The sequence below is a fragment of the Schistocerca cancellata genome, chromosome 4 (genome assembly GCF_023864275.1).
Source record: "Schistocerca cancellata isolate TAMUIC-IGC-003103 chromosome 4, iqSchCanc2.1, whole genome shotgun sequence".
NCBI lineage: Eukaryota > Metazoa > Arthropoda > Insecta > Orthoptera > Acrididae > Schistocerca > Schistocerca cancellata.
In genome coordinates this window covers 433654332-433679792 of record NC_064629.1, presented here as the reverse complement: position 1 = coordinate 433679792, position 25461 = coordinate 433654332, and the positions used below count along the sequence as shown (strand labels likewise).

Here is a 25461-nt window from a genome sequence, read left to right as displayed (position 1 = left end):
CCTAAGGACACTACTCCATCCTCGCTCTATCGTTTTAAGTTTCACGATGTTCACATGGAACTTGGCGATGGTACCTTTGTGTACACTGATGGCTCTATGACTGATTGTGGTGTTGGGTGTGCCTTCGTTGTTAGCACAGACGTTTTTCGGTGTTGGCTTCTGGAACACTGCTCAGTATTAAGCAGAGCTTTTCACCCTGTATCAGGCCAGGCAGTACATCCGGCGACACAGGCTTTTCAATTGTGTCATCTGCTCCGACTCTTATCAGTGCCCTTCAGATCACCTGTGTGCTGTAAACCATCTATCCTTTGGTGCAACAGGTCGAGGACAGCTGTCACTTACTCACTCTTGATGGAGTCAATGTGATGTTTATCTGGGTCCCTGGTCACATCAGTCTTACGGGAAACAAGGCCGCTGATGCTGTTGCCGAGGCTGCAGTCCTCGTGCCTCAGCCCATTAGTTCTTCCATTCCATTCCCTTTGATTATCTCTGTGTTCCCATCTGGCCACAGGAGGTGTACACTTTGGCATCACCACTGGTTCTCCCTTCATGGGAACTAGCTCTAGCGAATTAAACCTCTCCCAGTGGCTTGGACAACCTCCTCATGGCCCTCTCGCTGTGGTGAGATCATTTTAGCAAGGTTGCGTATTGGACACTGTCTTCTTAGCAATCACCATTTGTTGTGCTCCCCCACCACTTTTTGCTCAGTGCCCTCAATCTTTGATGGTTACAAAATAAAACACACAAAGTAGTAGATGAGTTTTGCTATTTGGGGAGCAAAATCACTGATGATGGTCGAAGTAGAGAGGATATAAAATATAGACTGGCAATTGCAAGGAGAGCATTTCTGAAGAAGAGATATTTGTTAACATCGAGTATAGATTTAAGTGTCAGGAAGTCTTTCCTGAAAGTATTTGTATGGAGTGTAGCCATGCATGGAAGTGAAGCATGGATGATAAGTAGTTCAGACAAGAAGAGAATAGAAGCTTTCGAAATGTGGTGCTACAGAAGAATGCTGAAGATTAAGTGGGTAGATCATATAACTAATGAGGAGGTACTGAATAGAATTAGGGAGAAGAGAAATTTGTGGCACAAATTGACTAGAAGAAGCGTATCGGTTGCTAGGACATGTTCTGAGGCATCAAGGGATCATCAATTTAGTATTGGAGGGAAGTGCAGCTGGTAAAAATCGTAAGGGAGACCAAGGCATGAATACACTAAACAGATTCAGAAGGATGTAGGTTGCAGTATTTACTGGGTTGTGAAGTAGCTGAATGGGTTGAAAATAAATAAATCGCCAGGTCCTGATGGGATTCCAATTCGGTTTTACAGAGAGTACTCTACTGCATTGGCTCCTTACTTAGCTTGCATTTATCACGAATCTCTTGCCCAATGTAAAGTCCCGAGCAACTGGAAAAAAGTGCAGGTGACGCCTGTATATAAGAACGGTAGAAGGACGGATCCTCAAAATTACAGACCAATATCCTTAACATTGGTTTGTTGCAGGATTCTCGAACATATTCTCAGTTTGAATATAATGAATTTCCTTGAGACAGAGAAGTTGCTGTCCATGCATCAGCACGGATTTAAAAAGCATCGCTCCTGTGAAACACAACTCGCCCCTTTTTTTCTCATGATATCTTGCGAATCATAGATGAAGGGTATCAGACAGATGCCATATTCCTTGACTTCCGGAAAGCGTTTGACTCAGTGCCCCACTGCAGACTCCTAACTAAGGTACGAGTATATGGGATTGGTTCCCAAGTATGTGAGTGGCTCGAAGACTTCTTAAGTAATAGAATCCAGTATGTTGTCCTCAATGGTGATGTTAATCGGAGGTGAGGGTATCATCTGGAGTGCCCCAGGGAAGTGTGGTAGGTCCGCTGTTGTTTTCTATTTACATAAACGATCTTTGGGATAGGGTGGATAGCAACGTGCGGCTGTTTGCTGATACAAGGTGACTTGGACAGGATTTGTGATTGGTGTAAAGAATGGCAGCTAACTCCAAATATAGATAAATTTAAATTAATGCAGATGAATAGGAAAAAGAATCCTGTAATGTTTGAATACTCCATTAGTAGTGTAGCACTTGACACAGTCATGTCGATTAAATATTTGGGCGTAACAGTGCAGAGCGAAATTAAGTGGGACAAGCATGTGGATAGTCGTCTTCGGTTCATTGGTAGAATTTTGGGAAGATGTGGTTCATCTGTAAAGGAGATCGCTTATAAAACACTAATACGACCTATTCTTGAGTACTGCTCGAGCGTTTGGGATCCCTATCAGGTCGGATTGAGGGAGGACATAGAAGCAATTCAGAGGCGGGCTGCTGGATTTGTTACTGGTAGGTTTGATCATCATGCGAGAGTTACGGAAATGCTTCAGGAACTCGGGTGAGAGTCTCTAGAGGAAAGGAGGCGTTCTTTTCGTGAATCGCTACTCAGGAAATTTAGAGAACCAGCATTTGAGGCCGACTGCAGTACAATTTTACTACCGCAAACTTACATTTCGTGGAAAGACCACAAAGATAAGAGAGATTAGGGCTCATACAGAGGCATATAGGCAGTCATTTTTCCCTCGTTCTGTTTGGGAGTGGAACAGGGAGAGAAGATGCTAGCTAGTTTTGGTACGAAGTACCCTCTGCCACACACCGTATGGTGGATTGCGGAGTATGTATGTAGATGTAGATGTACTCGGAGATGAAGAAGCTTGCACAGGATAAAGTAGCATGGAGAGCTGCATCAAACCAGTCTCTGGACTGAAGACAACAACAACAGCAGCAACAACAACTCTCTCATTTATGTTTGCCTTTTGATTTATTGGCTGTTTTGGTGAACAACGTGCAGACTGTTTACCACGTTTCACATTTTGTCGGTCGTCGCAATATGGCAAAGGACACTTAATCTTAAGTTCAGGACCTCTATTTCTCATGGTGTATTTTATGGACCTTTCTCCAAGTCCCTGTTTTTAGTTGTCTTTCCTTCTGTCAGTTGGGCTTGACGTGTAAGCCTTTTAACACCTTTTTTCTCTTTGTGTACTACGTCTCTGACATGGGCATTTATGACCCTAGTTGTTGTTGCACCCTAAAACAAAACAAAACTGTATTATATTACTGGATTAGTTGTAAACTTCTAAACTGCCAAAGGTTAAAGAAATGTGTAATGAAACTATAACACCATAGTGGGGAAGGCAAATGGAAGACATTTGCTTAGGTGCACTATATGTTTTTATAGGAATGATGCATAAGACTCTAATGTAAGCATTTGTAAAGTATTTCTCAAGCTTTTAGTGTCCATATTACATTGAAGTGAAGGAAGGCATTTAAAGAATTGTGAGAATTGTTGCAGATCAGACTAGATAATACAGAAGTGTAAATGATTCTCAGTGAACATAAATAGGAATCCCTGAAAGAAATGTTTTCTGAAAGAAGTTTGTCGGGAAAATTTAGAGGAGTGATGTTAGAGGTTGATTGCACTACCATTTTGCTGAATTTGTGAAAATCTCGAGTAGGGACCACGAGAATGAAATAAGAGAGGTAAATCACCGAATAGCAGAAATGGTGTCATCGACAGGCACACAGAGAAAGAGAATGGATGAAAACTTCGTTAGCTTATGGAAAAAATCAGTTGATGCTCAACATTGAAAACCTAAGAAATGACTTTCTAAGTGTATAATTGTGATCAGCTTAGATATTTTAATTCTGTTTACTTTGCACAATTGTTCTAAACAAATTTTAATAATATTTAAATGTATTGAAAAAGGAGGACATATGATAATAGTGACAGTATTTAATGTTTATGATAAGAATAGTATTTCTTTTTTGTTTTGAAACAGGTGTATGATTTCAGATTAAGTCATTGGCATAAAAAAGCTTGTCTTTATTTTCCAGTACGAGTGGTAACCCACGGAATTGAACCTCCATTAGACACTCCTCTGCAGTGGATGAGTGAACATCTCAGTTACCCAGACAACTTCCTGCATTTGTGTGTTCACACATAATATTTAAGCATATAGCTTTATTTTCTTATTAATTTATGGACTTTATAAATTTCATGTTATTTTCTCTTTGAGACTAGTTGTTTTTGTTTTGCTGTTTATTTTATGTATTATTTTATATTTTTATATTTTGTCTTATTTAAGATACCTGCCTAGTCCACTATCATGTATACATTTTGTGGTGCATTGGAGCAGTTTTCTGTTCTCTTGTCCATTGTTGTGCAAAATTGTATTAGCTCATAATGTCTTAGGTTTGGTTATAATTATAGAGTACACAGGTGGGAATTCTTAACATGTACTTTTTGAGTGTAATTGTATTAAATGTATTGGGATGAAAGTATGCTCTTTGAAATGCTTTACTAGATTATATTGCTTTGTAACTGGGTGTGGAAAATTGTGTTATGAATCTCATTTAAAACTCTTCATTTTTATTGTCCATGATATAAGTGAGGTACATTTTCTGGATTGTTGAGTAAACTTGTGTACATTTTTGTGCACATTTGTATATTGTCACTTAGCCTTAACAGATAACCTTATACAGTGGATCAAAATACCTGTTTAGAATTTCTTATTTTAGAAAACTAGAATTCCCAGATGTGGATGATTGTTCTGTGCCCACCTTATTATATCACACAAGTAGTTTCCAAATCTATATATGGTTGCTTGTGCATAGCAGTATTTTCAGTAATGATAGACTGTGGTAATTTGTAATTCATCCAGAATTTGATTAACGGTTACATTCTAAAAAGTGAGTTATTTGAGATATAGTTTTCAGTCGTAATGTGCTTCTCTTCACATTGCTGCTTTTCTACTGAAAACAAAGAAAAAAACTTGTCTGATATTCTCTGTAGAAGTTTATGAAGACACCTGCTCCAAATCAGGAATACCAAGTTGTTATTGGTTTTCTTAACATCAATATCCACCCAGTAATTCATGCATTTTTTATATCCCAGTTGTACTATGCTCTTACGTACCGTGTTTTATGTATACGAGTTTATTTCTGTGATAAGTACAGTTTAAAGTTAGCATTATTGCAAACAGTAAACAGAGTGACACGGCAGTTTATAGTTTGTGTGTGTGTGTGTGTGTGTGTGTGTGTACGCGCGCGCGCGTGCGTAAGTTGCAGAAATTTGAACTTAATGCACTCCTCAGTATTGTTACAAATGGAGTGCTGTGACACACAGTGTGGATAAATAATCTCTCAATTGAGTCCCAAGTTGCTTCAAGAAAACAGGAACAATTTGCCACTTTCATTGAAAGATATTTCAGCAGAAGGTGCATAAAATACTGTTTTGTAAGGCCTGAAGGTGAACCTCGCATTATTTCCAAGTTTCGGAGTTATTTGCTTAGGATTTTAGTCTAGACTGCTGTCAGAGATGCTTAAAACATTTATCTTGCAAAAGGCTGTGTATGCTAAGACATAAGAAGCCACAATTAAATGTTGATCCACAATATCATTTGCTATTAGAAATGAACATTGTCATTTGGCCATCACTTATTCATTATTTGAGGTGGAATTTATAAGGAAAAAGCTGTACTTTTCGTCAGGATTGGTGTTTCTTGAATGAATTTTTTACCGTGCAGTGTGTGTGTGTGTGTGTGTGTGTGTGTGTGTGTGTGTGTGTGCGCGCGCGCGCTTCCTGGTAGATTAAAAGTATGTGTCACCAACTGGGACTCAAACCCAAAATCTTGCCTGTTTCTTACCAACTGTGCTAGCCAGGCACTACACCCGATGTGCCCTAGCAGCTTCTATTCTGCCAGTATCTCTCTCCTAGTTTTCAAACGTCACACAAATTCTCCCGCATAACTTGCAGGACTAGCACTCCTGGTAGAAAGATCAAGTTGGTGTTTGTTTGCACTATTAACCTTGCAGAGACACAGCTGCTTCATAGCACATTTATGTAAATTGTGCATAGAATTTTTGAGTTATGCACTTTTCATTTTGTTCTTCCTCTCTGTGGAAGGCACTGAAATTACTCTCGTAACTACTCGATATTTTGTATGCTGTATTTTATAGCTGTCTTACCTTAGCATCTCATTGCCTTTTAGTGTTACTTTGTTGTTCCTTTTTCTGCTCGTCAATTAACTCAGTATCATTAAAATCGAACATTCATGCCTGTCGACAAACGCATTTTCCTATATTTCTTGATATCCTTATATCACAAAAAACAATGCACCCGACTTTGTCGTGTGGCAAAGTTTAGTTGCAGCAATAGGCGGGACTAGATTCTGATTTGTCAAGTTACACCATTTTACAATTAGTTAAGTCAACTCATTGGTGTGTTTCTTCTATTCCATACTTCTGAGTGCAACAGGGTATGTTACTGTAGAAATTTCATCTTTTCAGCCGAATATCCCAGTGGGCTGAGGGTTTAGCAGAGGGATTCCAAATTGGAAATATTTGGGAGGGGACTTCCAGTTCCAGCCTTTGCCCAATCACTTAGGGTAGATCACATGAAAATCAGATTGTGAATTTTATGTGCTGATACTTTATGATATTTCATATACAGTTGTGCTTTGTAAAGTAACTGAAGAATGGAACAAATACTAATGGAGTAAGTAGAATAAAGTTGTTTCATTTGATGGAAATTTTCAATTTAAATATTTAGCTATTTTGCTTTATCCATGTCTGTCTTCCACTCTCAGGTTGATGTACGCTATCTTTAGGAGACAAGTATATACTGCTGTACAAGGTTGTTCATTGATACAAAAAAATGGAAATGCCGTGTGGCTAGGGCCTCCCGTCGGGTAGACCGTTCGCCTGGTGCAAGTCTTTCGAGTTGACGCCACTTCGGCGACTTGCGTGTCGATGGGGATGAAAGACAAACAACACCCAGTCATCACGAGGCAGAGAAAATCCCTGGCCCTGCCGGGAATCGAACCCGGGACCCTGTGCGCGAGAAGCGAGAACGCTACCACAAGACCACGAGCTGCGGACTCATTGATACAAATTTTGAGCATGATTGGAGGTTTCACTTCTGTTATCTTTGCATAAACATGAAAAAAGTTATGCTGACACACACATTCTTCATTCTTCTAGTACTATATTAGGGTTTGAGGGTGGCAGTCAATGGGGTATCTGCTACTGGGAGACACCACTGAATATGAATCAGAATTACATGACATTAACTGTTCCCGTAGAGCCAGCAATAATGTGTTGTAATCTTTGCAAACTCGCATACAATTGATGTAGTTCACCAAATTATAAAGAATAATGAAACAATAGCCTGGCACAGTGAGTCTTGACACCAGTTATGCCGAAAAAGCCAGACATCTCTGAAGACGGCCTTTGTTACACTCTACATACCAAACTGCTTTAGACCTTATTTTTAACAGCATTGTGATTCCTTTTTCATCTGTGTTTAACAATCTGAAATTTGAGTATGATGATAATTATACCCCAAACTGTTTTACTGAACATTGTTTGCAAGAAATACTGCGAGTAAGTTATCTTTTTTATATGCTTCAGAGGATAGGTAACTGTATTCATCCAGACAAGAACTTAATGATGAATTTCTCCAGTAATCAAACTCTACACTGCAAAAATTGTGCTCAGCATTTTCCTACTTAGATTTCTTTTGTGTCAGATTGTTGGAGTACTTTAACTCTTCATTGTGCTTATTGCATTCTGTGGAAGCCTTATAACATATTGTGCTGTAATTACAGTAGTGCTTCTTAGGACATGGCAATTCTGCTGATATTGCACACATGGAAAGGGGGGGGGGGGGGGGGGGAGAGCACTGTGAACTTTACTGGTGTATTGTCATCTTCAGTGACACTTTCCTGGGTATGAGTCTGTGTCGTCCAATGACACTTTCCTGGGTATGTGTCTGTGTAGTCATGTTTTATAGATCATATCATGATGTTACCATTGTTGGGTTTCTAAGAGACAAACTTGTTTTACAACTCTTCTTGCAAAGCTTCAGTACATTTACTATTTGTTTCTATAGCAATGAGCATGCTCAAGTAAATATGTTGTTGTTATTTGGTGACAATCATAAAGCAAATTACTCTATGATAATATACCACAATGTTATTTTTATGAAAACACACTGGTTTCAATGGGTATCACATGTCAGGTTTTTCTTAAATATGGTCCAACATTAAAATAAAATGTGCTGATAATGCTGCAGTAAAAGTAGAAAACTCATTTGTTACATATATCAGTTTTTTTTTAATTACTTACGTTTGAATACATTAATGTTCAAGCTAGAATTTTTTTAATCGATCAAAGTATAAAAAGTTTAAATTATGGCTTATATTTTTAATAGTATAAATATCAGTATTTCTTTGTGTTGTTGATATATTAGAAATTAAAAAGTAGGAGCAACTGACATTATAGTCCCCATTGTGAGTCTCTCCAGAAAGCTTGTATAATAATTAGAACATTCTGTAATTTTGATTGGAATTATTAAATGCTCTCAGTTGACTGTTGAATAAATGTTCATATGTGGCCAATAATTTTGAGATGTTGGAGAGTATCTTACAGGGGCTGTAAAAAAATTTAAAACATATGATAACTTGCCTCTGTCCTATGTCATTTATAAAGGCACTTAAATGTTCAGGAATGTAATGTTGCCACACTATATTAGTGTAGCTATTATACCACACAGCTTTATTATACATGGTCACCATTGATTTGTTAGGATTTTTTGCTTTGTCTGACAAAGTAGAGTACAATTTTCTTCCAGTTCTGTACTTAAGTGAATGGTAAAGCTCTAAGGCTTAGGAAGCAGGCTCTCATTTTTGTGACTGTAAGAAGAGATTTAGATTTTACTTATTGTTCTCGAATCAGTGTTGTTACTGTGTGTACTGAATGAGCCAAACAGTCTGGAGTATCTAACATCTTGATAGATTTGGTAGTAAGTGTTATAAGTTTCCAGTGCAATGTGGAAACATAATTAACTGAAATGAGCTGACAAGAAAACAAGGTGGTCAGAGTGACCTCTTCTGGCACCCTTACATTTAGTGTGTCATTGGACGTTAGTCATGTGGTACATACATTTTCTTGTTGTATTAACTGCCTGAATGGCTACGATGTCTTCCTGAAAATGCCTTTAGTTAAATTGCATGAGTAACTCTAGGTTTTGTAATATATTTCATGAGAATGCTGGTTGGTTGCAGTTTCATCTCTGAGTATTTGTTGCCAGTAATTTCAGCAATCAGGCCATTTTAAAACTACACATGTATGTTATGAAATAATTAGTTTTGTACATTGGTCTGCATACTTAGTTACATGACTTTACCTTTATGTCCTGTGCCAGATAACATGGAGGTTGCAGCCCCTTAAAGATGTTTTATTTCGAAGTAGACTAACTGCCACTGAAATAACTACATGACAAAATAGGCTAAGTGTCTCGTGCATTGTTAAATGAAGAATGTGCCTTAAAACTCCATAGTCTGCTGTGTCATTTCTTCCCTTCTGTGCTAGGATGTAGATAGAGGAAGAAATATAAGGAAATGTCTTTAAATTAGTAATTGTTTCTCAGTGCAGAAATGTCAAATAGTTTAATTATGCATGTCATTTATATTAGATTAAAAATACAACAGTTTTGGCCTCAGGATAATCAATAGATGTCTCCCATGTATGGATTATTATTTATACTTTCATATGTTGTTATAAAAATTGTGTAAAGCAGCAGAAGTCATATTATTGCTTCTTTTAACTATGTTTATTGCACAGAATGAAAGGAATACATTCAAGTACAGATGTAAATACTGTGTGCCAATAAAGTAAATTTGTTTCATTTTAGTGTAGAGTATTTGGGCCTATTCGTATTTTACATTTAACTTGGTATCCTAAATGATTCCACAGTTATTAAGCAAAATATCATTCCTAAGCTGAAGTTCAATTTCACTGTTGTGATTTATGTGATCTCATATTTGAAAAAGAGAAACCATCTAAAGATGTCCAGTGTAGCTGTATTTTCAAGGAACTTTGTGTTAATATCTGTAGTAATTTATTTTAAAAAGTCTTAAGTATTTCATTCTGTACTGTGAATCTGATTCCATGAGGTACTTAATGTTGTACGTAGTATTCATGTGCTTCATTAGTCACAGTGATGGAAAATGTATTTCACATTTTAGTAAGTACTTATTATACATTGTGTCAACACTACCAACTGTGAATATTTGTTTTCAATGGTATCTGAAGGTGTGGGCTGCTGTTGTATGTTTTGTTGTATTTTCAGTGTGACAAATAAATGTGTTTCAAAATAAATATTGTGTCTGTAATTTTGTAATAGTAAGTGTATGATTAGAGGTTTATTTTGTATCTACTGTTACGTTGCTACATGGAACAGTAGTTAAATTTAAGGGCATTCCAAACTGATGTTGTGAAGGTTTCATATTCCTTTCTTTCCAGCAGATGTTGGTAGTTATGTCTCCTTGTACAAAATATTGTTATTATCAGATCAAAAATAAAGAATTAGCTTTGATTTATCAAAAGTGTGTGGGGATCCCAAGAAACACTGGATTACTCAGAATGGAATGCATTTCTGGAACTTTGACAACTTATTTATTCATTAAGATAATGTCAGTGGTTTTGCAGTAAAATAAAGTACATTGGTTTTCAAAACAGTTTCTTAAATGCCAGACCTTAGGTTGCAATAAATGAAAATTACTGCACGATTATTTAGTTACTCTGTAAGTTACTGCACAGTGTGTAGCAGAGGGTTCCTTGTATCAGTGTTCCTTGTCATCGTGTCATTCTGTGGTTTCGTTAAATCAGTTGAGGCGAATACAGGATGGTTGGTTTCAGCTTGAGATCTGTTGCCGACAGTGTAATTATTTGAGAGATGTTAAATCCTAAACTCACTCCCTTCCTTCCTTCCTTCCTTCCTTCCTTCCTTCCTTTATAATTCCATTCATGGTTGCTGTTGGGATGAAGCATGATAATGGCTGTGGACTTCAGTACATATCACAATGTCTTGCTTTTATCGAGATAGCAATTGGAAAAAATACGTACTATCTGCACTCTTTTGGTTGCAATGAAATACAGAAGATTCCAACTTAGCAAATGACAGGCATGCAAAGATAATTAATGTTCATATGCTGCTTATAATCAAAACTGAAACTGACTCATACAATAAATCAGATGTGAGAGGCGATATCTAGGATAGACGAAGAAGTACTTAATCACTCATCTTCAAGTAAACCACTTACTGCAGCATACAACAGCTCCCGTATGAAGCAGATGCACAAGTTAACAAACATGTTGTTTGTCATAAATCTTCTGGTTCTTGATATGGGTCCAACAAGCAGAAAAAAATGGTGCGAGTGGAGGGGGGTGGGGGGATGAGTGAGTTCTTAAAATAGTGTGTGGCTGGTAACAGTCTCACAGTTTTAAAAATTGGCACTTCATATGACATGCAGTATAATAGAGAAACCTGTCACAAATCATGCCATTTTTGTTTATATTTTCTTCCTTAATTTGATATATTGTAAGACAGATGCATTGTGCCAAAAGATGATCTTCATGATCATCTTGTAAGCAATTTCCTTCACAAAGAACTTACACTGCAAATGAATTTCAGTTGGTGTTTACATTTACCATTTTTAAGATTCACATGTTTGTGCTATTTTTATCATACAGAGGTATATAAATGATGACACTGATTCAAGTGATTCATCATTGGCTGTGCTTATATACATTAGTTTTCTTTTGGGTATATGTACAATATTGTCATCACTCCAGCTGTTGATCAGCTGAAAGATCAGACTATTAACATTTCTCATAAGAGATCACATTTTTGGAAATAACAGCATCATTTATTATCAGCCTCTACATAGAGCTTTATGTAGATAATAATATTCACAGTAATAAAAATTTTGTGCGTAAAAGTGTGCACAGTTGGGGGGGGGGGGGGGGGGTTACATGCAGGTACATCTGTGAATACATATATAAAAATACACAGAAATAAGTACCATTTGTATAGTAGATGCTAATCTCTGTATGAGTGAATGAAGCATCATCATATGTAATCAGGCTATGTTATATTAAAATTTGGGTATGATCTGTCTGATACTACCTATTCTACAGAATTTGCAAATTTGGGTATGAGACTTCTTCACATCAAATTGTGTGAAGGAGATAGCAATAAGCTTAACTTTGATGCAGCTGACATTTAGATATTTCCAACAGTCATTCATAGAAAGACATCTAGGCCAGACGTATGGGCTTCAGCAGGAAAAAGTAGTTCAAGTCAAGTGCAAGGATATCATCAGAGCTCCAGCATATCAAATGAGTTAAAATAGTTTGCAAAATCTTGTCTCTGTAGATATGGATCAGGAACTTCTGGACAAACAAATTTAATTTTATTTCATATACAATCAGAACTTCCTGATATTCTTTGATAACTCTGTAGGCAAAATTGTTATTTTTGCATTTGATGAAGACTTCTCACTTAGCCTTCTTTATGGTCTGTTTAAACACAACCATCCTGTGTGTGACACATTAAGTTGAATAAAAGAATAACTTGTGACAATTTTTAAAAAAACTAAGTTAGTTTAATTTCTTACAGTATTCTTTATTCTGAGCAAATTTTTGTAAAATCACTATTTCCCGGCCACTAATAGTGTAAGTTTGTTTCCATAATGTGGTACTGCGGTATAAGTAGTAAGTTTTTCATGATAATTTTCCAGATGATGTGTACGACTTCTTAGACACTGAGGTGACCAGTAATAATGCAGTTACTTTGTACACCCAAAATAAGTAATACTTAATTAATTGCAACAAAACTTATCTTTGCTCACCAGGCTTGGCTGTAACTATTAAACTGCACGTGTTGATGAGCAGTTCAGAACACACTAAATAAGACATGATTACTTTGTGGCAAACTGATACAAGTTCAGAAGGGCCATACTGCAGCTTCACTACAGTCACTAGAAAACACAAGTTCGTAGACACTTGTTGACACTTCTGATAGTGTTGGCGTTTAGGCACAGTTTACAGGAGACGTAAGTCTCTTCACTCCCTGATGGCTGACACGCGCTATGTCATGGCGAGAAGGCAGCGTGCCGACATTACTCCGATAGGAACTTCATGGAAGTGGGCAGGATCTGACCTCAAACAGAACTGCTCTCCTGGCCTCTGGCAATGCTATTCCAGGGCAGAGGTGCCTCGGAACTACGGGAGACCCAGCTTCTTCCTAGCTTCTCATTGGCATCTCATGATACCAGTTTACTGTACAGTATCTCCGTGGTGGTCATTACTTCTTGCGCTGCTCTCGATATTCGACCACACAGCATTAGTAATACATGTAGAAAAGTTTTGGATGATTCGTATTGACCCTATTGCTTCATAGTGAATTCATAACTTTCTTAGTCAATTGCAGACAAATTAAACTCCTCCTGTTTACTATCACATAAGCAGGAAAATTGCACACAATGTTTTTAAATGTTCTCACTATGTACTTATATAATAATACAAGATTGTAAAGGAAACACCTGGAATCAATTTCTAACTGACATTTGATACTTCATTTATAAAGCAACAACAATAAGATCCTTCAGTCTGGAACCGCGAGACCGCTCCGGTCGCAGGTTCGAATCCTGCCTCGGGCATGGATGTGTGTGATGTCCTTAGGTTAGTTAGGTTTAAGTAGTTCTAAGTTCTAGGGGACTGATGACCACAGATGTTAAGTCCCATAGTGCTCAGAGCCATTTTCCTTCACAAGACAGTTTTTGGTAAACAACAGGTACAGTATTTTGGGATAAATACCAAGAGCATGAGTTCTCTTTTGTGCAATACAGGTTCAGAAAAAAGTCATTGTCCAACCAAATTTTAAAACAACACAAAGGAACTTACGGAGTAATTTTTGGATAAGAAGCACGTAATATGGTGTGAAATCTTTTATTTTTGGTGAAATTGATTAAATATCCACTGTGTTAAATGTACATAAAAATTAAAACTGGCCAAAATTCCATCCCAGAAGTCACTTTTGCAAGCAGTGCTTTTCCAGTTGACTAACCTGGAGACATACAGGCAATCCTACTACTCTCTCTCTCTCTCTCTCTCTCTCTCTCTCTCTCTCTCTCTCTACAAACAGGCATCAGAAGATCCAAGAGCTCTGACTGACTGCCATGACATCCTGAGCATCCTGAGCTGGTACGCATCACTGGATGCGGATATGGAAGGGGGCGTATGGTCAGCACACAGCTTCCCTGGCTGTCATCAGTTTTTGTGACCAGAGTTGCTGTTTCTTAATTGATCAAACGGTTCCTCAATTTGCCTCACAAGGGCCGAGTGCATCCCACTTGCCAACAATGCTCGGCAGACCCGGTGGTCACCTATCCAAGTGCTAGCCAAGCCCTACGGTGCTTAATTTCAGTGAACTGATGGAAACCAATGTTACCACTGCTGCAAGGTCATTGGCATCTCACAGCTTTAACCTGTTATTAACTTTTCCCTTCCATTCAAACCACACACACAGCACAGTGATTAGATGCTGGATCCTTATTTGGGAGTGCCAGAATTAAAATTTGGCCAGTTTTCTGTGATTCTCTTAAATTGCTTGAAGAAAATGCTGGGATCGTTCTTCTGAAAAGGACACACTCAGTTTCCTTCCCCAACAACAGCTTATGCTCTATCTCTATGAAGCTTTTCATCCACAATATAAATTCCTAATCATCCCTTCCCTTCCTTTTGGCCTAGCAATAGGGCTAGTCAGCAGTTTTGGGTAACTTGGAAGTAATAGTTCCAAATTGTTGTTCACTTACTGTAGTTGTCACTGTCTGACAATCAGTCCAGCTGGAGCAAACAGATGGGGGCAGTCATTTGAGTGGAGTATAGCCAGTTAGTGGATCTGGTTAATCAGAGCTTCTGACAAGTTCACTACCTCAGCTTTCTACTGTGCTATCACAGGAAATTATGAGAATCTGGGTGAGTTGGTCTTTTGACAAAAGTCAGCACACTGATGTTGACACTGTGTGTTGTGCTATCAGTGCACCAGACAAAAAATTAGGCACCCTCAAGAAGCATCACACTAATACTGTATGACACTGTGTCTAGCCTCAATAATGGCGAGGAAGTGAGCCCAAAACTATCTTCTGCCATATCTATCCAGATGAAGCCACTCATTGATGATTAGATCTCATTGTTGTGATCTTCAGTCCAAAGACTGGTCTAGTGCAAGTCTCGTATGTTAGCCTGTCTTAGTGTCTCGCTCCACCTCTGCATAACTACTGTAACCTATATCCAATTGAACCTGCTTACCACATCCAAGCCATGGCCTTCCACTTTTTTCCCCATTTCAGTTCAGTACGTCATTAATATTTGATCTACCCATCTAATATTCAACATTCTCCTGTAGCGCTATATTTCAAAAGCTCACATTCTATTCTTGTTTGAACTGTTTATCTTCTACAGTTCATTTCTGCACAAGGCTAAATTCTAGACAAATATCTTCAGAAAACAGATCCTAACATTTAAAGTCATATTTAATGTTAACAAATTCCTCTCTGTCAGAAATGCTTTTCTTCATATTACCAGTCTACAGTTTAGACCACCTCTACTTTGACCGACACCAGCTACTTTGCTGCCCAAAAAGCAAAAATTGTATACTACTTTTAGTGCACCCAGGGGGATCACAACTCACTTTGTTAGGCAAGATGGGGTTCAAACTATAGTAGTAATTCTTCCTTTTTACTCTCTGAATCTCTCTTCTCGCAGACCTGCTCCCTAGGATAGTTCCCTGCTGACCACCTAGCTTGCTCATACGACATCGGTTATGGCTTTTCCCACTTTGAAAAGTGTCATGATTACCACAGAGTTGCTGATAAAATCTTTATTTACACAACCAGTTTCGGTCAACTAACCATCAGGCCTTTAAAAGCATTTACAGTATCATATTAGCAAACATAAAATCATTGAAGTCAGACAATAAACCATGAATTAGTCATCATTGTCACATCATAATGCAAATTACATCACCAATAAATAAACTGTGTTATGTAGTGCACTATCAACAATCAGTGTTCACTTCCACACACCAGTCATACTGGCGTACCACATTATCGTGAGGTCCACTTCCAACCACCAGTCATAACATGGTCAATCACTTCTGATGCCAATTGTAAAGGTCAACCTCTCAGGTCAGGCAGTCAGTGGGCATCAAAGATGGACAGCTGAAGTGGTGATGTTACAAGTGTTGGAGATGGAGCTCCAAGGACCGGTGAGTGTTACAGTTTTATGCCAGAAGTTGTCAGTGGAACGGCAGTATCTGTAATAACATTTTGTTAACGTGATTGCTGCAATGAATATTGTCTTCCCTGGCACTCAGCAAATGGGTCAAGCTGCTTGCTCAAGTGTCAGCGAGGAATGCTAGATGCAGCATCCTGAGGGCTCCATGTAGTTTTGCGGCAGGTCTGACACACTGCATGGGTGTGGGTTGTGGTAGTGATGCTACGCGAGGTGCCGTGCGGACGCAACTCTGTGGACATGATGGCTTCAGCACTCTCAAAGAGGGACATATGCTTGAATCTGCATCCTCAGCGTCTTCCAGCATCCAGGTCTCCCCCAGCACACACAGGCTACAGCCAAGAAGGCGATACGTGTACAGCCTGTGAGGCAGCAATCGGGCACCCATCCAGCTAGTAGACAATGGCGGCTTGCAGTAAATCTGTTTGGCCCTTTACCAGGGGAAGGCCCAGTTGGTTTGTATCTTCTATCAGTCACGGTTGCGACACATCAGAAGTGATGGCATGGAATGATTAAGTTCACCCACAGCCAATAGACTGCAGTCTCATAGTTGAAGTCTTCAAACAGACGGCAAGCAGCACATCACAGTTTGCCTGCAGAATTAACCTGTAACAAGTAAGATGGTTATTCCGTCAGGATCAGTGAAGCAGATGGAATGATCAGACATTGAGGACAAGATGTCCAAAACAGGGGTATTTAAAGCCAGACGACATGTCATTATAGCAGGTTAGGTGGCCAATAGCCCTCACTTAACCAGAGGTGTCAGTGGTCCTGTCGACACCATGGTGTCTCATCCACTAGAACACTTGGAGCAGAGCTCGGATGTTGCCTGTTGTTATTCCATGTTGTAGAGTTTGCAGAACAATGTTGTGGGTCTGTCACACCGCACCATTTGCTCTCCTTACTGTAGCTCTGCTCACTGAGTTATGAGTGTTACCTAACTTTTGCAGTACTGATACTCTTTGCATGCTCTAGATTTTGATTGTGGCACACTGAGTCGGACTTGGGTCTCTTACTGTCTGTGTTGAGCAATAGTTTCAACAATTTATTGGTGTACCAGGACAGGGTTGCCAGGCAACAGTCCTCCTTTCTTCAAGAAATTCTCCCTAAACTTTGAGTTAGTGTCACACTAGAACAACTCCATATACATAGGTTATATTTACAAAGTATTATATTTAGCAATTATTGTTTAACAATTCACAAGAGTGGGTTTTACTGCTCATTACCACTTTGTTCCTTAAAATCTATACTCATGCTCATTAATTAAGGATAATGCTGATACATGGTGAAACAACGCTCTGGTGGGTGGTTTGCAGGTTTAAATCATCTCGGGGTATGACCATGCGGTGCATTTGACCTGCAGACTAGGGCAACTGGAGGCTGGTTAAACACAGCAGGTCAAAGCATGGGCCCTCCGTGTGTCACATAGTGTGATCTCAAGATTATGGCAATGATTCCAGCCGACAGGAAATGTGTCCAGGCGCTACAGTACGGGACGTCCACAGTGTACAACACCACAAGAAGACTGAAATCTCACCACCAGTGCCCGCAGATGGCCATGGAGTACTGCAGGTAGCCTTGCTCGGGACCTTAACGCAGCCACTGGAACAGTCGTCTCCAGACACACAGAGTACAGACAACTGAACAGACATGATTTATTCGCCTGGAGACCTGCAAGGTGCATTCCACTGACCCCTGCTCACAGGAGAGCCTATAAAGCCTGGTGTCAAGAACACAGTACATGGTCATTGGAACAATGGACCCAGGTTACGTTCACGGAAGAGTCAAGGTATAGTCTGAATAGTGATTCTCGCCGGGTTTTCATCTGGCGTGAACCAGGGACCTGATACCAACCCCTTAATGTCTTTGAAAGGGACCTGTATGGAGGTTGTGGTTTGATGGTGTCGGGTGGGATTATGAGTGGTGCACGTACACCCCTGCATGTCTTTGACAGAGGAACTGTAACAGGTCACGTGTATCGGGATGTCATTTTGCACCAGTATGTCCGCCTTTTTGGGGGTGCAGTTGGTTCCACCTTCCTCCTGATGGATGGTAACGCACGGCCCCACCGAGCTGTCATTGTGGAGGAGTACCTTGAAACAGAAGATATCAGGCGAATGGAGTGGCCTGCCTGTTCTCCATACCTAAACCCCATCGAGCACATCTGGGATGCTCTCGATCGATGAATCGCTGCGCGTCTTTAAACCCCTAGGACACTTCACGAGCTTCGACAGGCACTGGTGCAAGACTGGGAGGCTATACCCCAGCAGCTGCTCAACCGCCTGATCCAGAGTATGCCAACCGATTGTGCGTCCTGTGTATGTGTGCATGGTGATCATATCCCATATTGATGCGTACATGCGCAGGAAACAGTGGCATTTTGTAGCACGTGTGTTTTGGGACGGTTTTCTCATCTTATCACCAATACCGTGGACTTACAGACCTGTGTCATGTGTGTTCCCTATGTGCCTATGCTATTATCGCCAGTTTTGTGTAGTGCCATGTTGTGTGGCACCACATTCTGCAATTATCCTTAATTTATGAGCATGAGTGTAGTTTTGATCTCAAATTATTAAAATATGATGATAAGTATTACAGCAAGTAAATCTAATTTTTATTGTTTACATACGGTGTCAAGCCATTCCACAGGTATCTGATGCAATGGTAGGTCTGATGTACTGACAGCTTTACACCTCGAGCATAGGTAGAGCTTACAAGTTGCTATGAGAAACGTGGTTATGCTAGTAGTTCAAACACTTACAGTAATGACATTTCTGTGGTACTGTTCTCAAAAATTTTGAACATGCCTGAACATTTGTTCCATAATGAATTGTCCTTTTTCAGCACTAGTGTTAACAACTTAATCATGACCATACCAGTAATGGCTGCAGGCAAATGATAGTTTCACTTGCTATATCACAAGTCATGCCATTGATCAAGATGCCACTGTTCCATAGTTTCATTCTTTCCCTGCCACTAGGTTTTCCATCCTCAAAACAGTTGATTATTATAGTTTCTGGTGAACAGACTGAGTAAATCATGTGGGTTTTTCTGAAAATGTGATTCAGGTTTCAACACTTCTCTGTGGCACTGCATGGTATCGTGTTCACCAGTGAACAGTTGTACCTCACAGAATGTGTATCCATTTGTACAAATAGTACTACACCCTGTTGTGCATTCCTGCAGATCCTTTATTTATAAAATAGTGCTAAATTCCTTTGTGTCAACTTGATTACATTCTGAGGATCTGGCAGAAAATCTCTCCGTGCTTTATATAACCCTTCCAAAATTTTTTGCGGCGGCATCAATGCCAAAATTAATTGCTCGCATGCTGCATGATGTATGGCTTCTTGCACTTGTGAAACTTGAAGTCTTGCATCAGTAACACTGTTGGCCAGTACCCGTAACATTATAGCAATGGTCGTCTTCTCACCTAAGGTACTCATTCATTGCCTTGGATTGCGCACACATTCCCTGAGTTCTTTAGCTACCTCCTGTATCACTCTGATACTGCTCAATAAATTATGTTCCAGGTTCATTAGTTGAGTGAATTACCACTCTACTGTGGTTTGTACACATTCTATGGTACCTTGCACCTGCTTATCGCTGTATTAAATTCTTGCACATCTACTTCATTTGCTGTCCCAAATAATGTCTCACCTGTGTTGATCCATCCCCTCTTTCTACTTATAGCTGCTTGCGGCACTACACCCAACACTTGCACTATCTTTTCTTAACATGTCATATGAAGGTTGCAGCTCCTGGTATTAGTCTTTAATCGCCGATACAATGGCTTCTTTCTGTGCCCCTCGTGTAATTCCATGAATATCTGTTGTAGCCTGCAAATCTCACTTCTAACTTTCCATACTTCAAAATGTAGCCTCAGTGTCCAGTGATGACTAGTCATTAATACATCTGGCTGTGTTCGGAAAACAACACTCCAGAGTTTAGTGGTTGGTTCAGGATTGCACTTCCTGCTTCCCACTTCACCATAAATACAGTTATTCTTTGGTGCGTCCTTGCTGTTATGCCACGTAGGGGAAAGGAATGCATGTCAATTCCCCTACCTTCTTCAAAAGTATGCCCACCTGATAATAATAATAATTATTATTATGAATGACTTATGTTAAAATCTGATTAAACTCTAACATACTCCACCAATATAATATCTAAAAAAAAAAGTGGAAAAGTACATTGTAAACTAGTCCCTCGATCTAATTTTTTTGCAGTTCCCTGTGCATGGCAAGAATATTTGGTAGCACATTGTTCTTAAGGAGACTTGCACATGAATAACTGTCAAAACATCAATTTTTTTTCATTTTTCTCTTAAAAAGTTCTTTTTAATTTACTGAATGAGGAAAGGTTTACTTCAGGAAAATGGACTACAGAAAGTACCAAAACTAGAGGAATTCGAAAGTGGCTGCACGCACCACGACGTCCCTATGGCACACAGTCAGCCCTGTTAAAAATAAAGTTTTGCTCTCATTTATTTCATTTTTATGACTTTTTACTCCCTTAAGTTGGTTAAACTGCAAAAGCTTTACAGTTGCTTATCTTTTGTTTACAGATAGTTTAGTCATTGTGTACTGTTGTTTTGGTGTGAATATTTTGTTTGTAGTGAATTAATTGTGTGCGCGAGTTTCTTATTTCACTTGAAAGCAATGGAAATAATTAAGATGATCAGTGTAAACAATGCAAATTTTATGGAAATCGGTTCACCAAATGGATTAACTCTGATAATACTGAAATACAATGTGATGCAAAGCTTGAATCAGCTTCAATTACTGCAAGTGCTTCGGAGCTAAAACTGAAATATTTGGACAATGGGCTTGACAGTATTACTGCTAATAATATAGACACTAACTATTGATTCAGGTTGTGTTATTGTTGAACTCTATGCTTTAGCTGAACCAATAAATAAAGCTTTGTAGTGTAAGGAATGTGGCAACAGTGGTGTGAAGGTAGTTGAGGGGACCCATGCTAGAAGAGGTTGTGCAACAAAATTAAGAATTGTTTGTAATTTTTGTGATTTAAGTGAATGTGGTTGTATTTGTGGCATAACTAAACAGAGAATGCATAACACAAATATTAAACGTGCTTATGCTATGAGGTATATAGGCAAAGGGTACCGAAGTGCACAAATTTTCTGTGCACTTATGGACTTACCTCCCCCTACAAGGTTTGACAGGTACAATGAAATTATTCTACAGACTTCAGAAGAAGTAGCAAATGATAGAACGAAAAATGCTGTTCAGGGAAGTTTAGACAGGTATGACAGCAATAAATTTATGTCTGCAGTCATAGATGCATCCTGGCAATGAAGAGGCTATAGTTCCCTAAATGGTGTAGTGACAGCTACCTCCTCGGACAATGGTAAAGTCATTGATGTGGAATGTATTACAAAGTACTGTCATGGCTGTACTAGTGGAACTGAAAATCATAAATTTTTGATTAATTTTAGAGGTTATAGTAGAGGGATGGAATCAGAACATGTTGTGAAGATATTTCACAGGTCAGTGGGGAAATATGATGTGATGTATACATCATACCTAGGAGATGTAGACTCAAAAGGGTACCAAAAAGCATGTGAATACAAAACTTATGCTGACACAAAAATTGAAAAAATGGAATTCGTTGAACATGTTCAGAAAAGGTTAGGTACAAGATTGAAGAACATGAAGAGGAACTTGAAGGGAAAGAAATTAGCTGATGGTAAGTGCATTAGTGGATGTGGTTGGCTTACAGATGAAGAAATAGGCAGGTTGCAGTATTATTATGGACAAGCGATAAGACAAAATAAAAATGACCTTGAGGGAATGAAAAATGCAGTATGGGCTACATTCTTTCATAAATCCTCCACAGATGACAACCCATTTCATGCACTCTGCCCACCTGGCAGTGACTCATGGTGTGGCTACCAGAGGGCTGTTACTCAAGCTGAGACCAACAACCATAAACACTCTTTGCTATTTGCTACAATGGAAGTTATAAAACCTATATATAAGGATCTTAGTTACACAAGATTATTAGAGAAATGTTTACATGGTAGGACTCAAAATCCAAATGAAAGTTTCAACAATTGTATATGGGAACAGTACCATAAACTGTTCTGGTACGACTAAATACTTTGAAAATACGTTTGCTTGATGCACTTCTATAATTTTTGATAATCTTACTTAAAATTTTTTGTACCACAATTTATGAATGGTTCAAATGGTTCTGAGCACTATGGGACTTAACATCTGAGATCATCAGTCCCCTACAACATAGAATTACTTAAACCTAACTAACCTAAGGACATCACACACATCCATGCCCGAGGCAGGATTCGAACCTGTGACCGTAGCGGTCGCGCGGTTCCAGACTGAAGCGCCTAGAATCACTCTGCCACTGCGGCCGGCACAGTATATGACAGCAGCGTCTTTTTGAGAGTCTGCTTTAAATAACTTACAGGAAAAAAATATACCTTCCACTTTGTTTGTATTTTGAATAAGTATGATGTACATAAATAATTAGCATGATTTATTTCACTTGCAACAAAAAAATACAATTAAAAATAAGTGTGAGAGCTAAAGCTGTTGTTCATACACAAAAATGTTCCCAAAAGATGTCTTAAAAGTTGGTAAGCATTATACGGGCTTACAAATCTTATTCTTTGAGTTACACTGTTTAGAAAACTGACAATTTTTTCAAGGTCTCCCCTGGTATTCACAGACCAGTCCCCATAACATTCCTTGGTTTGTTGCTTTGTTGTGGTACTGTTACCAGAATTTGTGGTAAGGCATCTATCGCACCATCAAATCGCTTTACTCTGCTAATATGTACAATAGAAGTTTTGGTAGGTAACTGGATCTTCACACTGACTGGGGAGGTCATCTTTATAGCCTTTATATTTCATTAAAAATTTCGTGGTTTGCCCTTTTGACATATATGGGTTGGTGACCAATATGGAAACTGACTTGCTGACTGTCCCACACATTCTTGCCTTACCAGTACTTTTGTATTGATTCATCAAACTGTTTTCTATACCTTGTGTATTCTTTCTGCATATTTCTTCTCTGACCCAACATCAGATCCTAACTTTGGTTTCAGTACATTAAAGGCAAAGGCATTTTTCATCCATAGACCACCTTGTAGAACAAGAGAGCATTACTAGTATAGAACTGTATGCACTGATGGCATAACTAAGGTATGTGTTCCAGTGGTGTTGGCTGTTGGCACAGTAACTCACCATCTTCAATATTGTCCAGTGAATTCATTCCATAGATCCATCTGCTTGCAAACTGAATGGGCTTGTCCGTAACTTGTGAACACAAAGTACACGACAAAGGTTTTTCACCAAATCAGATAAGCGGTTATTAAGGTTATTAATCAGTTATTAAGGTTCCCAGCACACCAAATTCAAGAATACAATTATTCACCAATGCCATGGCAACTCAGTGATTGTTAATATGTATTTATTACCAGCTGGAGTCCTGTTCAACAGACCTAAATTATCAAAACCTATTATTTGAAAAGGTTTGGACATCTCTGATCACATTTGAAGAGGAATCTTTTCATGGCTGAGATCTTCCCGCTGTGCACATGGTATGCAGTTCCTCACATATTGGTGCACATCATGTTTCCTTGTACACACCAAAACTTTTTGGCTACTGTTCTATCAGTCACTTTTCAGCCCCCTGAGCTGACAAAATGCAGTCATGTGCCTGTTGTAACACTTCATTCCTTAGTGACAAAGGAACAACTATGAACAGTCCACGTTTTCTAGATCTGCAAAGTAAGGCTACATGTGTTGTGAACTGTGCCTGCGACCTAAATTCCTGACAGTTCATGTCAGTTGCCTGTTCTCTCTGCTGGTCACACTTTTCCCAAGTATTTGCAATATTGCTACCTTGCAGTTCAAAGTATCTGCATTTGTTCCTCTTCTACAAGATTTGTGAACAACTATATAATCAAACTCACTCAACTTTAGGGCCCACTAGGTTAATTTGCTGGAGGGATCCTTTGAGCCTAATAGCCGTTTAAAGGAAGCATGATCAGTTATTACCCTAAATTTCTGCCTGTATAGGTAACATCTAAAGTACATTATCCTCTAATCACCACTGACATTTCCTTCTATGTAGCAGAGTAATTGTGTTCCAGTCTGTCCAACTGTCAAGAAGCGTATGCCACAGGATACTGTTTTCCATCAATATCCTGACTCAGAACATAACTGATAGCTGTATTGCCTGCACCATAGGAAAGGATAAATTCATTATCAAAATTGGGAAACACCAGTAGTGGGTGTAAAGTCTTTAATAAATTTTCAGTAATACTTTCATTTCAAAGCCCCAGAAAAGATTGTAACTGTTTGGTTGTTTATGGAGTTGCAAATTCAGAAACTGTTGATACTAAATGGGAATCAGTTTATACACTCTCCTCACTAACTTTGATTGTGTCTGGCAAGGTTATATTTGTCAATAATTAGTGTAAGATGCATTGGTCTTAGTCAATCAAATACTTCCTTTTACCATTTCACATGTTCACCTATATCTTCCAAACAAACTGTAATATCATTGAGATACACCAAGCACTACCTAGGTTTCAATCATTTCAAAACTCCATCTAGTAGTCTTTGAAATGTAGCTGGCACATTTTAAGTCTGAATGTTATCCGGGGAAATTGAAAATGCTCCTTTGGAACTGAAGACGCTGTTTTAGGTCTATCTACCAGTGCTACTTTCATCTGGTGGTACCCACTACGCAAATCTATTGTAGAGAAGTACTTGCCTTAATTGTGAAGTGTGTCTGTAAAATTCAGTATTGGATAGGAGGTAGTGGAAGTTCATGTGTTAAAATATCTATAGCCAGAATAAAAGCAATATTTCTTGGTGCCATCCGCCAGTTTCCTTGGGGCCATGGACCATCACTGGTTTCTATATCATCTCCTGCCAGCTGTTGGTCATTAAATTCTCCCATGAGCGGTTGTAAACACTTCAGTATATGATATGGCCTCTTATAAACTGGAGCATTACTCCTTGTCACTATGCAATGGGTAATATGAGTCATGGATAATGAACCTTGTGCATTAAATAAATCCTTAAACTGTAACAGTAGTGTTTCCACAACTTGCCAGTCACTACCTTGCAGATGGCTCACTTTACTTTGTAATGCAGAATCACTGATGATATGCTTGTGGTTTTTGTCAGTATATGACCCAGCTGTACCTGCTTCCTCCAAAATATCCAATGTGGTGATTACTGAGCCCTATGGTAGACTCACATTGTC

At 38.9% G+C, this 25461-nt stretch overlaps 1 protein-coding gene across 2 annotated transcripts in view; it reads left to right on the top strand.

Moving 5' to 3' along the window:
• The window catches only part of LOC126185159 (autophagy protein 5), a 144286-nt gene that overhangs the window by 115681 nt on the left and 3144 nt on the right, over positions 1-25461 (top strand). The window contains exon 6 of one of the 2 annotated variants that reach the window (XM_049928004.1): positions 3890-6069. The exons of the other annotated variant lie outside the window; for it this stretch is intronic. Coding sequence (XP_049783961.1) covers positions 3890-3999 — 110 coding nt within the window. The 3' untranslated portion in view covers positions 4000-6069. Of the gene's footprint in view, positions 1-3889; positions 6070-25461 lie in introns of those variants that run through there. 2 annotated transcript variants of the gene reach the window in all.